The 12,802-nt window shown below is 43.8% G+C and overlaps 1 protein-coding gene across 1 annotated transcript in view; it reads right to left on the bottom strand.

Moving 5' to 3' along the window:
• bcat1 (branched chain amino-acid transaminase 1, cytosolic) overlaps nucleotides 1–11,501 on the bottom strand; it is a 72,630-nt gene extending 61,129 nt beyond the window's left edge. Inside the window, exons 1-2 of the mRNA XM_043713391.1 lie at nucleotides 11,278–11,501; nucleotides 2,012–2,068 (exon numbers count right to left, since the gene is read on the bottom strand). Of these exons, the coding sequence (XP_043569326.1) occupies nucleotides 2,012–2,068; nucleotides 11,278–11,283 (63 nt within the window). The 5' untranslated portion in view covers nucleotides 11,284–11,501. The remainder of the gene's footprint in view (nucleotides 1–2,011; nucleotides 2,069–11,277) is intronic.
• Nucleotides 11,502–12,802: the final 1,301 nt, after the last annotated feature.

Below are 12,802 nucleotides of genomic sequence, written 5' to 3'. Positions count from 1 at the left end.
CAGTGCCCCTCCCCCAAACTCCCCCCCCCATAACTTTTATCTCAGCCCATTTGGCATACCAGCCTCATTCCTGAAGAAGGGCTAATGCCCGAAATGTCGATTCTCCTGCTCCTCAGATGCTGCCTAGATGCTGCGCTTTTCCAGCATCACACTTTTCAACTCTGGTCTCCAACATTTGCAGTGCTCACTTTCTCCTGTGTGTAATGTGTGACAGACAAGGCTGGGTGGAGAGTGTGTTATCTAAATAAGACTGGAAGAACTGAGAACGTGCCAATCAGGGAAACAAGTGTGCAACCAGGAAAGGGAGTCAGTATGAAGAGGTGAATGATGATGGAAAAAGAGACGCAGGAATGCCAAAGGAAGCCACGCAACAAAAGAATACCAAGCTCACTGGGAGTCAAGAAAACAGATTCTCACAACAGGGTAAGATTTCTTGCAAATTAACTTCCATTTTATTAAGTGTACCAAGTTAAAATTCACACAACACCAGGTTATAGTCCAACAGGTTTATTTGGAAGCACTAGCTTTCAGAGCGCTGCTCCTTCATCAGGTGGGTGGGACAACCAGGGACAACCAGGGACAACCACCTGATGAAGGAGTGGCGCTCTGAAAGCTAGTGCTTCCTAATAAACTTGTTGGACTATAACCTAGTGTTGTATGATTTTTAACTTTGTACACCCCAATCCAAAACCGGCACCTCCAAATCAAATTTATGAAGTATGTGTGAGTTATTGAAAAAAAACTGTTAACTCATGGTCGTCATCTTGTTTCAACTTAAATACTGTGGTGTCTAGTAACTTTAAGCTTTCCTTGTGTGCTGTACTTTTAAGTTTAATGTGGGACGTGTGAGTCAATAATAATTGAGAGCGCTGATGAGTTCTTATAGCTCTGATTCTGTGCCCAATTACCCCATACATCAACAAAAATACAGAAAGTGATTTTATTACAAGATTGCATCTCACCCAATGCAGACGTTAGTGAGAATGAGAAAGTAGCCACTGAAAACCAATAGGCAGCCCTCAACAAATCTTAAGAACCCTTCAATAAAATGATTTCTCTGGCACCCCTCAACCTCCAACGCTCTAGTGAAAGAAGTCCCAGCCTATCCAGCCTCTCCTTATAACTCAAACCCTCCATTCACAGCAACACCTTGATAAATCTTTTCTCCAGTTTAATAATATCCATCCTACACCATGGAGACCAGAACTGAACACGGTACTCCAGAAAAGGCCTCACCAATGTCCTGTACAACCTCAACATGACAAACCCAACTCCTAGACTCAAAGGTCTGAGCAATGAAGGTTAGCATGCTAATGCAGATCCTCAATGTCCTGCACCGAGAATACTGCTGAACCAATGTTAGACCATGAGATATCTGTATGTTTTTACAGAATTGTTACAGAACAGGAGGCCATTCAACCCATCAAGACCACACCAGCCTTTCAAACAAACATCACTGCTAGTGCCATTCTCCAGCTTTTGTTCCAAACCCTTGAACATTAGTTCTATACAAAGAAAAATGAATGACCTATGTTTTATTGTTTACTAAACATGGCCTAACACTGCTGCCTCACAGCGCCAGGGATCTATGTTCAATTCCAGCCTCGGGCAAATGTCTATGTGGAATTTGCACATTCTTCCCGTGTCTGCGTGGGTTTCCTCCGGGTGCTCCGGTTTCCTCCCACAATCCACAGATGTGCATGTCAGGTGAATTGGCCAGGCTAAATTGTCCATAGTGATCAGGGATGTGTAGGTTAGATGCATTAATCAGGGGAAAATATAAAGTAATAGGGCAGGGGAAAGGGTCGGTGTGGACTTGTTGGGCTGAATGGCCTGTGTTCAACACTGTAGGGATTCTATGATATACTATCACTTTGATTTTTACGTCACATACATTCTCCCATCCAACAGTCTCAAAAGCATGTAAAACACATTTTAAGACATCTTTCACACACAACACTGAGCCACATACATGCAGTGTCCAGGCATTAATCTAGATTCAGTAACATACCTTAAATATCTCAGTAACAGACTGTGGGGAAATCCCGTCAATTCCATGCTTGCCGCTCTAAGGTGAGGAAAGAAAAATGAAATGGTAACTGTATAGAACATGTACCTTGCCCAACTTCAACCAAAGGAAGTGGAGACAATTCTGCAGCACTTGCAAAATGTATTGCATAAATCTCCAGTACCTTTTCACACTCCTCTCCAGGAGAAAGTGAGGACTGCAGATGCTGGAGAGTCAGAGTCGGAAAGTATGGCGCTGGAAAAGGCACAGCAGGTCAGGCAGATCCGATGAGTAGGGGAGTCGACGGTTCGAGCATAAGCTCTTCATCATGAACTCTCCCTCGAATGCTGCCTGACCTGCTGTGCTTTTCCAGCGCAACAGTTTTCGACTCACACTCCCCTCCACATCCATAACCCCTGAATGAGAAATATTCAGGAACATGGAATGACGCACTGAAGCCCACTAATCCCGGCAGTTAATATCACTCAACAGGAACTTTCGGAGCAGGTAGTACGTACACAGTAAAAGGCACCTACACTTGTTTGAGACTGAAACACATGAGCCCACTGGCATTTTGCAATGACAAGTGTAAACCAATACCCTAACCAACATAGCAACTGTGGAGAGTTCGTAAATCATTTAACAATGTACCTGTATAGAAATACACTGAAATAATTCTAGTTGATAGAATAAATAAAGGGAGTGACACAGTGGTTAGCAGGGCAGCCTCACAGCTCCCGGGGCTGGGTTTGATTACAACCTCAGGCGGCTGTCCATGTGGAGTTTGCACTTTCTCCCCGTGGGTTTCCTCCGGGTGCTCTGGTTTCCTCCCACAGTCCAAAGATGTGTAGGTTAGATGGATTGGCCATGGTAAATTGCCCCATAGTGTCCAGGGATGTGTACGTTAGGTGGATAAGTCATGGGAAATGCAGGGTGATAGGGTAGGGAGTGGAATCTTTTCGGAGGGTCGGTGTGGACTAGATGGGCCAAAACACTGTAGGATTCTATGAAATGAGGCAGAACCCGAAATATTAATGCAGCCATCAAACCTCCAAACGTACAATGACCATGCCTTTATTCATCACAAAAGACATTCTCTTGGAGGGGCTCAGTTTGGTTTTGTTGGGGACAGCTGTGAAGTGGGGAGACGTTGTGTTCTCCCTGCTGAATGTGTCAGCCATCACTGGGCTATGCTGGAAACAATCATTACTCCACTGCCTGGCTCATCAGAGCTCTCTCCCCCATCCTCACCACCTTCTGATTCAATCACTTTACAAAGGGCCTGCAGAATGTTGGACAGCCAGAGTGCGCTGTGAGCGAGAGGGCATTTATTACAAGCTGCTTTCCACTTTGTAGAACAGTATGCCCTGCTCCAAACCCTTTTATTATTCTAGAAAGACTCAGTATTTATATCACAGCCAAGTGCGGGCAGAACAGCAAGGGATCTTAGAAACAAAGATATTAATTCCAGTTATCAATGTGTGGAAGAATGGAAGTGGTCTCTTGTGAACAATAATGAGCAGCTCCAGTTTTCTCCAGACATTACAAAGCGTTGCTTCTTGATTTTCTACCTTCCAAACAGCAGGATTGCATTACACTGCCTGAATACATTGGTCCTTCGGGATTTGAGATTTCAGTTACTCAAGGATTACACATACATCAACACACTCACAGGCATAAGCACACACATACACATGTGTGTAACTATAAACACTCACAAAAACACAAATACATATACACATTGGACATGAACACACACATACACACATATATATACATACACACACATTCACACACACATACTCACATATAACACATACATACTAATGACAGGATAAGTAGCACGTGAGTCTAAACCCAGCAGGGTGACATAATCTCAGAATCAGTGGTAGACCAGTTATGATCAGTCCAGATCTAGATTTGACAAGGAAGGCTTGAGCAGCTGTGTGGCCTTTTTTTTTTAATATTCATTCCTGGGATGTGGGCAACTCTGACTAGGAGGAGAAAGTGAGGTCTGCAGATGTTGGAGATCAGAGCTGGAAATGTGTTGCTGGAAAAGCGCAGCAGGTAAGGCAGCATCCGGGCATAAGCCCTTCCTGAAGAAGGGCTTATGCCCGAAACGTCGATTCTCCTGTTCCCTGGATGCTGCCTGACCTGCTGCGCTTTTCCAGCAACACATTTCCAACTCTGACTAGGTCAGCATTTACTGCCCATCCCTAATTGCCCAGTTAAGCATCAACCCCATTGCTGTGGGTCTGGAGTCACATGTAGGCCAGACCAGGTAAGGATGGTAGTTTCCTTCCCGAAAGGACATCAGTGAACCAGATGGGTTTTTCCAACAATCAACAAGGATTCCTAGTCAGCAGACTCGACATTACAGATTTTTATTGAATTCAAATTCCACCATCTGCTGTGGCAGGATTTAAACCCATGTCCCCAGGACATTACCTGGGTCCCTGGGTTAACAGTCCAGTGATCATACCACAAGACCATAGGCCTTCCCTGTTCCCACTGTCTTACTTTCTGTTGACCGATTCTGGGATTTGTATTAACATTATTGTGTTTGCTGTTCTGGGATTGCTTTCTGCATTCTTCATTCCATGAAAAACGCAAATGTTTTACAAAAAAAAAGAAACAGTAAACATCAGATGCAACATCTGCTGGAGACAAGAAGCCATTAACATTATTGTGTTTGCTGTTCTGGGATTGCTTTCTGCATTCTTCATTCCATGAAAAACGCAAATGTTTTACAAAAAAAAAATGAAACAGTAAACATCAGATGCAACATCTGCTGGAGACAAGAAGCCATCTCTCGTTCAAATCTGCCATCATCAGCTCTCTCCTCAAAAACAACCCACCTTCCTTGCAGCTTACCCCCTCACCACAGCCAAGCCCCTTCTCCTTTCCAATCCCTTCAGCATATTATTGCCTACCAAATCCATGATGCTGTTTTCTGGAACTTCCCGGAAGTCCATGCCTTAAAAATTCCCATCTGAAAAGACTCCGCTGAGGCCGGTATCCCATCACCAAGTCATCCCCTGTTTGCACATGCAGAGTACATGGACTCTGAACAGCTATCTCAGAGCCAGTTGCTAGAGTGAGAAAATCCCTGAGACTCCTATTGTTTCTTTCTGTCAGCCAGGGCTCCCTGATTGGCCCAAGTTAATAGTCCCAGTCAGTGAACTCATGCTCAATGGGCTCCACCTGGCCAATCTCATTTGGCCAACCAATCGCTACGCCATTTTTATTTGCAAGCTCCTCCATGACTTCTGTCTTCCCTGGCTTTACAGATTTCTCAAAACCCAAAACATTTCCAACGTACTTGTACTCATCCAATTCTGATCTACTGCTTTTATTATGTCAGCAAACATCTCAATTCCGCCAACATTAACAAGCGTGATTTGACTTGGTTTAACATCTCAATGGCACCTCCAACAGTACAGCACCACTTCAGTACTGTAGTGGGGCATCAGCCTGGGTCTCAAATCTGGAGTGGGAGTTGAACCCAGGACTCTGTGGCTCAGAGATGAAGTTGTTATCATCTGAGTCACAGTTATCTCATGAACAATATGAGCTTGAAGAGGATATGAGGAAAAGTAAACGGAAACAGAGGCAAGAACAGATTGTAACAGATTGTACCAATATAAGATTTTCATAGGAAGTTATTTTAATCTTCAGCACCAGGGTGCTAACTTATGCAGAAGACAAGGCTGTGTGAACCACTGAGCAAAACAGGTGCAAAGGCAAGTGGTGAGAATGATTCAGAGAATTTGCAAAGGGATTCAGACAAGTTAAGAGGGTTGGAAAAAATCTTGGCAGTTGGAACATAATTTGGGAAAATGTGAGATTATGTAAGGAAAAAGTGCAGACGTAGAGTACAGAGGGATCTGGGAATCCTTGTGCATGGTTATAAAAAGCTAACACAAGCAAATGGAATGTCGTCCTTTATTTCAAATGGAATGTCGGCCTTTATTTCAAAGGGAATGGAGGATAAATTAGGAAGGTCACATTTCGACTCCACCAAACTTCAGTTGGAGTCATAGAGATGTAAAACAGACCCTTCAGACCAACATGTTCATGCTGACCAGACAGCCTAAATGAATCCAGTCTGATTTGCCAGCATTTGGCCTATATCACTCTAAACACTTCCTACTCATGCATTCATCCAGATGCCCTTTAAAGGTGGCAATTGCACCAGCCTCCAGCACTTTCTCTGGCAGCTCATTCCATACATGCACCACCCTCCAAAAGATTGCCCCTTAGGTCCTTTTTAAATCTTAACCCCCACCCTAAATCTATGCCCCTCTAGTTTTCCCTCCTTGGGAAAAAAGATCTTGGCTATTCACCCTATCCGTGCCTCTCATGATTTTGTAAACGTCTACCTGATCACTCCTCAGCCTTCGATGCTCTGGGCAAATAGCCATAGCCTATTCCACCTCTTGACATAGCTGAAATCCTCTGAACGGGCATGGTTCTGTTATTTAAGGACAGATATAATGGAATTGAAAGCAGTCCAGCAAAGGTTCACTAGGCTGCTCCCAAGGTAACAGGTAATACTGGATTTAGTGTTGTGCAATGAGACAGACTTGATAAGGAAGCTTCAGGTGAAGGAACCCTTAGGAGGCAGCGATCATAATATGATTGAATTTACTCAACAGTTTGACAGAGAGAAGATAGAATCAGAGATAATGTTATTACAGCTAAATAAAAGCAGCTACAGAGGGATGAGGGAGTAGCCGGGTAGAATTGACTGGGAGAGGAAGGTAGCAAGAAAAATAGTGGAACAGCAATGGCAGGCATTTCTGGAGACACAGCAGAGAGTCACTCTGAGGAAAAAGAAGCCTGGTACAGGGAGGACGAGGCAACCGTGGCTGACCGGGGAAGTCAGGGATAGCATAAAAGCAAAAGAGAAAGTATATAATGTGTCGAAGGGCAGTGGGAAACCAGAAGATTGAGAAGCTTACAAATACCAACACAGGGCAACAAAAAAAGAAATAAGGACGGAGAAGATTAAATATGAGGGTAAGCTAGCCAGTAATATAAAGCAAGATTGTAAGAGAGGCAAAAGAAGACATTGGACCGCTGGAAATGACGCAGGAGAGAGAGTAGTGAGGAACAAAGAAATGGCTGAGGAAATGAATCATTACTTCACGTCAGTCTTCACGGTCTTTTTGTCTCTAGTTAAATCGTGAGGACTGGGTTGTGGAGACTAGGCTTGTATTCCCTTAAGTGTTAAGAATGATGGACTAATCAAATCAAGGTGTTTAACATCAATCAAGGGTTTGATCGGCCAATTGGTTTGAGTTTGACTCCAACAGGGTGATTTATTAAATGAGGTGACACTCACGTTATTTCTCTTAACATAAGAAACAAGGTGTGACATGCATTATAATTATTATATATAGACAACACGTTCCTCAGGCATTAGTGTCTGGGCTTATGCTCGAGATGTCGATTCTCCTGTCCTCGGATGCTGCCTGACCTGCTGTGCTTTTCCAGGACCACACTATTGACTCTGATCTCCAGCATCTGCAGTCCTCACGTTTTCCTTTGTTTACATATCAGTTGAGTTTCTGCTAATGATACAGTATGAATTTTGACGGGCATGAATTTCAGCCCCTCAAAAGTAGTACTCATGTGATAGTCGACCCATAAATTTAACCTTAAAAAGTGGTCAAAAACCTTGACTATTACCCGAGTATATACGGTAGATTCCACAAAATTGGATATATATTTAAGGGGCTGAATGGCACAGGGTTGTGAGACAAATACAATACAAGTGTGTACAGCATGAGCTGCCAGAGAAAGTGGTAGAGGCTGGTACAATTGCAACATTTAAAAGTCATTTGGACGGGTATATGAACAGGAAGGGTTTGGAGGGATATGGGCTGGATACTGGCAGGTGGGACTAAGATTGGGTTGGGATATCTGGTTGGTATGGACGGGTTGGACCGAAGGGTCTGTTTCCGTGCTGTACATCTCTATGACTCTATGACTAAGTGCTTTTAGTTTATGGATTTTTTTCACATGTGGCCAGTTGATGAGTGTAACTTGCCAAATATGTACCATCATGCTTTCCAACAGATCACTCTCCCTGTCATGGAATTTTGCAAACTTCCCCCAAATTTTGTACTGAAACTTAGTTCCCTTTTGAGTGCACAACTTCAGTATTGCATTGAATTTTAACATTTCCTGTGTTCTTTCTCCAACTTGAAAATGTTTTTGGTCATTATGTGCTGTTGCAAGAACCACCAATGAATCATGTCAAATTCTAAGTAATAGTTCCTCCAATTTTTCCTTTATTGCCACATAAATTACATCTCATTACTATCCTGTTGGCACTGGCTGCTCTCCTCACCATATCAACAAAGGATAAAAACAAATGCTTGATAGCGCAGAACTTAAACATTGCCAAAAGGAGGTAAAAAATCAAAGCTTTTTGTCTTGCACTTATCAGGAATAGATTGCAAGAAACTGATTTGAAAAAAGAGATCCCAAAGTCCTAGATTGACAGTTAACTGTTCTTACTGAACCTCCAAAATGATGACTTACTGATGACCCAAAATATCAGCACTCTCTGAAACGGGAAAAGATGATACAACTATCATCAATGGCTGTAAAAATGCATCTGGTTCACTAATGTCATTTAAAAAAAGAAATCTGATATCCCTGCTTGGTCTGGTCCAAATGGGACTACAGATCTACTGCAATTTGCCCGTCTCTTAACTGCCCCCTGGGGAATTAGGGATGGGCAACAAATGTCATGGAAAGAAAAAAAAGACAAAAAAACTCCAGCTGTGTTTAGCCTTGCCTGTGTACTCAGGACCTTTGCTCATAAGGGAACCGAGGGGCATCGGAAAAATGCAGGTAAGTGGAGTTGAGGATTATCAGATCAGCCACAGCGGATGAATAGGAGAGCAAATTCGATGGGCTGAATGGTCTCCTTCTGCTGCTACATCTTATGGTCATTTCTCTTTGTTGGTCACAGTGGGTACCTCTTGATATCATTTGGAGATCAATTATTGACAGCATTATTTTGTAGTTAAGGGTCAACCATCAACCTTACCTCAGCAAAGTGCACTTTCAGAATCGCAGGCACACAGCCTAAACTGATTCAGTACTCAATGACAAAGGTACAGGAACACAGACATCAAAATGAGGCTCAGTCTGTCCTCTCGGGGGGGTGGGGAAAACGCGTGGGATTCCAGAACCGTATTAAAACAGGGGCACGGTAATTGTGGAAGGTATATTATCACTTCTCAAGGATATCTCCAAGCACTAACATTCATCCCTCAACCAACATCATTAAAACCTAATTGATCACTACTGTCTGTGTAAATAAACTGGCTGCTGAACGATTGCCATGGCAACACTGATGATCTTTTATTGGTTAAAATACACTTTGGGACATCCGGAAAGATTTGACACTGCTTTCGGATTCTCAGCTCTCCTCATTCTGATGGGGTCCAGGTTACTGAGAGCAGGAGAAGAAAACAGGAAATGGTTTGAGGTTTCTGACCTATTTAACTGTGCAAGATAGTGCTCAAAAAGAGGCTAACAGATCATTATATATAGCTCAGGGTGAAAGTATCACAAACCGTCATTCGCCAAGCGGCAACACAAGATGAGCAGCCCAACTGCTACCAAGCCGGCAGCACAGTCCCTGTCCAGAACTGATCCCAAAACCACATGGTACCATTTCAACTTTGCCAATTGGAATGAGTGCCCAGTCTTTGTTACTAACAGACAGCAGCATATCACAGGAACTCACTAAATAGCCTGTAAAATTGGAAAGTGATGAAATTGCACCCACAATGGTTTCTCTGTCACTGTCACTCTTCATGCAATACTGGAATAACAAGATAATTAAACCATGAGACGTAGGAGATGGAGTAGGTCATTCAGTTCATTGAGTCTGCTCCAACATCATGGCTGATCGGATCATCCTCAAACCCACTTTCTTCCCTTTTCCCTGTACCCCTCGATTCCCTTATTGACCAAAATACTGTCTCCCTCAGCCTTGAATATAGAAAATGAGACAGCCCTCTGCAGTGAAGGATTCCACAGATTCATTACCCTCTAGAAAAAAATTCCTCCCCACCTCTGTCTTAAATGTGCCACCTCCCCCATCCTAAGATGATGCCCTCTGGTCTGAGACGCTTCCCACAATGGGAAGCAACCTCTCCACATCTACCTCTCCTTTTAGAAATTTGTATATTTCCGGTGGTCGTGAAAGGTGCAAGTCATTTAGCTCAAGATTTCAGCCAAGCGCTCACTCACTCGTCCATAATTGCAACAAAAAAAAGACAAAAATAAGATGTTAACCATACAATGATTTCTCAGGGAACCATGGGAGGTATTGGCTTAGTGGGATTATCACTGCACAGAGACCCAGGTGATGCTTAGGATACTCAAATCCTGCTATGGTAGAATTTATGGAATTAAGATGGGTTTGATGATGACCATAAAACTCATGCTGTAAAAACCCATTTGGTTCATTAAGGCCCATCAAGGGAGGAAACTGCTATCCTTACCTGGTCTGGCCAAATGAGACTCCAGACCCACAGCAATGGGATTGACTTCCCAATTGTCCTCTGGGGCAATTAGGAATGGGCAATAAATGCTACCCTTGACAGGAATATCTTCATTCCTTGAATGATTTTCTTTAAAAATGAATCTGGGAGGAAGCTTCTCAAATAGACCGTGCAAAACACACTGATTTTCAAATGCATTTTCAGAAATGGGGAGGAGAGAAACGAGGCAGAGCAACACATAGCCGGTCACAACTGGCAGCTGTCACTAGCCTGTGTCCTTCAGAGGTTGGGAACATAAGGCATAGCGTACACCAGAGGGGCTGTGGGGGAGGGGGCTGGAATGTTATACAATAACAAATGCAAACTGAACCGGCAAGCTTCTCTGTCTGAGCAACAACTCGGACCCCTTTCGGGGTTAAAAGGAGCAAATCTTTTGCTGTTCTGCTTCTTGCATGGGGACAAATGCAGGATTTCATTGTCCAGAATCTATACCCAGGCGCCCACCAACCCACCTCCACCCGAAGGAATGAAAACAGCATTCACCTCTGCGTGTCTCCCCCCCCACTCCCCCTTTTCTCAGCGCGTTAACTAAAATATACACGCGGTCTGCCTTAAGGTGCATTCAATGCCAAGTAAGAACCGAAAGAACTGCTGGAAAAGCCTCAGAAACAGGTCTGGCAGCATCAAGCCCCAGCCCGCCTGATGTGTGCAATAGTAAATGGTCTCCACGTTTACCTCCATCTGTCAGTGCCTCTTTGCTCTGGATGTGGGTGGGGGGTGGATATGGCAATGCAAATTGTCTGTCGGTGCTGGCTGCGGCGCCCAGCGGTGGGACTGGCTCCCCTGGTGCGAGAGTCAGAGAGGCTCCCTCTAACACACTCACTCTCCAGCACACTCCTGGCTTTTCAGGAGCAGCGTTCGCCTTTTATGTGAGCACTGCTGATCCAACCTCCCGTTCATTGCATCAGCCAGCTCACTGCAACTCTCTCCCACGTCAGAGCAGCCATCCCAAGAGGCATGTTCCCCCCCCCCCCCAACCACCACTGCGCACAATTAAACCTTTTTTAAAAAAAAGAAAACTTTTTGTCAAATTTGTCCCCCAAACCTTGACACGGTGTTCCCAAGACATGGGCTGTTTTTGAACACTGAGTGAACGATTGGGAGAGGAACACACGTAGGCGTGTTGCTTTCCCGAATCAAAGTTACCATCAGATGTTGCAAAAGGAAACACAAAACAAGCCGATTGTTTTCTCCCTGTCCTCCCAACGTTTTATTTTACACAGTTTCCCCACCCCCGAGGCGATAGAGCTTGGCCAAGCCACTTGAGAGTGTTCCATTACAATGCATGGCAAGGGCAGATTTTGTATTAACTATTTATTATTCAGGAGCAGTGCACTGTTCTGGTTTCAACGAAGTTACTTTTCAAGGTAGCACAGCACTTGAGTATTGTTGGGGGGGGGGGGAGAAAAGGCACATTTTTTGCCAATCATTTTCGTCCTTAGCTCATCAGGACAATTTGCAAGAGTGCCTACTGCAAGGGGCACAACCAACGTTTATTCTGAATTAACAACCAAAAGAGCTGCGGCTGCGATAAATCAGACACAAAAGCAGAAGTTGCTGGAAAAGCTCAGCAGGTCTGGCAGGGTTAATGTTTCGGTTCTGGTGACTGTCCCTCAGCTCTCCCTCAACCTGAAAGTTAACTCTGATTTCTCTGCACAGATGCTGCCAGACCTGCTGAAGTTTTCCAACAATCTCTATTTTTTGTGTCAACGTTTATTCTATCCTTGTATTCTTACGTAGTATAAATGTTGGTTTTCTGCTTGGATTGGCTTTCTTGCAAATCGTCCTGATGAGGAAAGTAAAGAATTAAAGTAATTAAAGAAAGGCTCTGTTTTGCTTTAAAAAAAAACACAATTTATATAAGCTTTTGATCCGCCACTCATCAGGACAATTTGTAAGAGTGCCAATTTCCATTAGACTACAAGTCACAGGAGCAGAAATTAGGCCTTTCAGCCGATTAAGTGCTCCACCATTCAATCATAGCTGATATGTTTCTAAAACCCATTCTCCTGCTTTCTCCCCGTAACCTTTCATCCCCTTAGCAATCAAGAACCTATCTATCTCTGTTTTCAATATACTTAATGACCTGGCCTCCACAACTTTCTGTGGAAATGGATTCCACAGATTCACCACTCTCTGGCTGAAGAAGTTTCTCCTTATCTCCATTCTAAAGGGTCTTCCCTTTACTCTAAGGCTGTGT

This window comes from Chiloscyllium plagiosum, chromosome 23, assembly GCF_004010195.1.
Source record: "Chiloscyllium plagiosum isolate BGI_BamShark_2017 chromosome 23, ASM401019v2, whole genome shotgun sequence".
In the NCBI taxonomy this organism is placed as follows: Eukaryota; Metazoa; Chordata; class Chondrichthyes; order Orectolobiformes; family Hemiscylliidae; genus Chiloscyllium; species Chiloscyllium plagiosum.
Note: the sequence above shows the minus strand (reverse complement) of the source record. Positions and strands in the feature narration are given on the sequence as shown.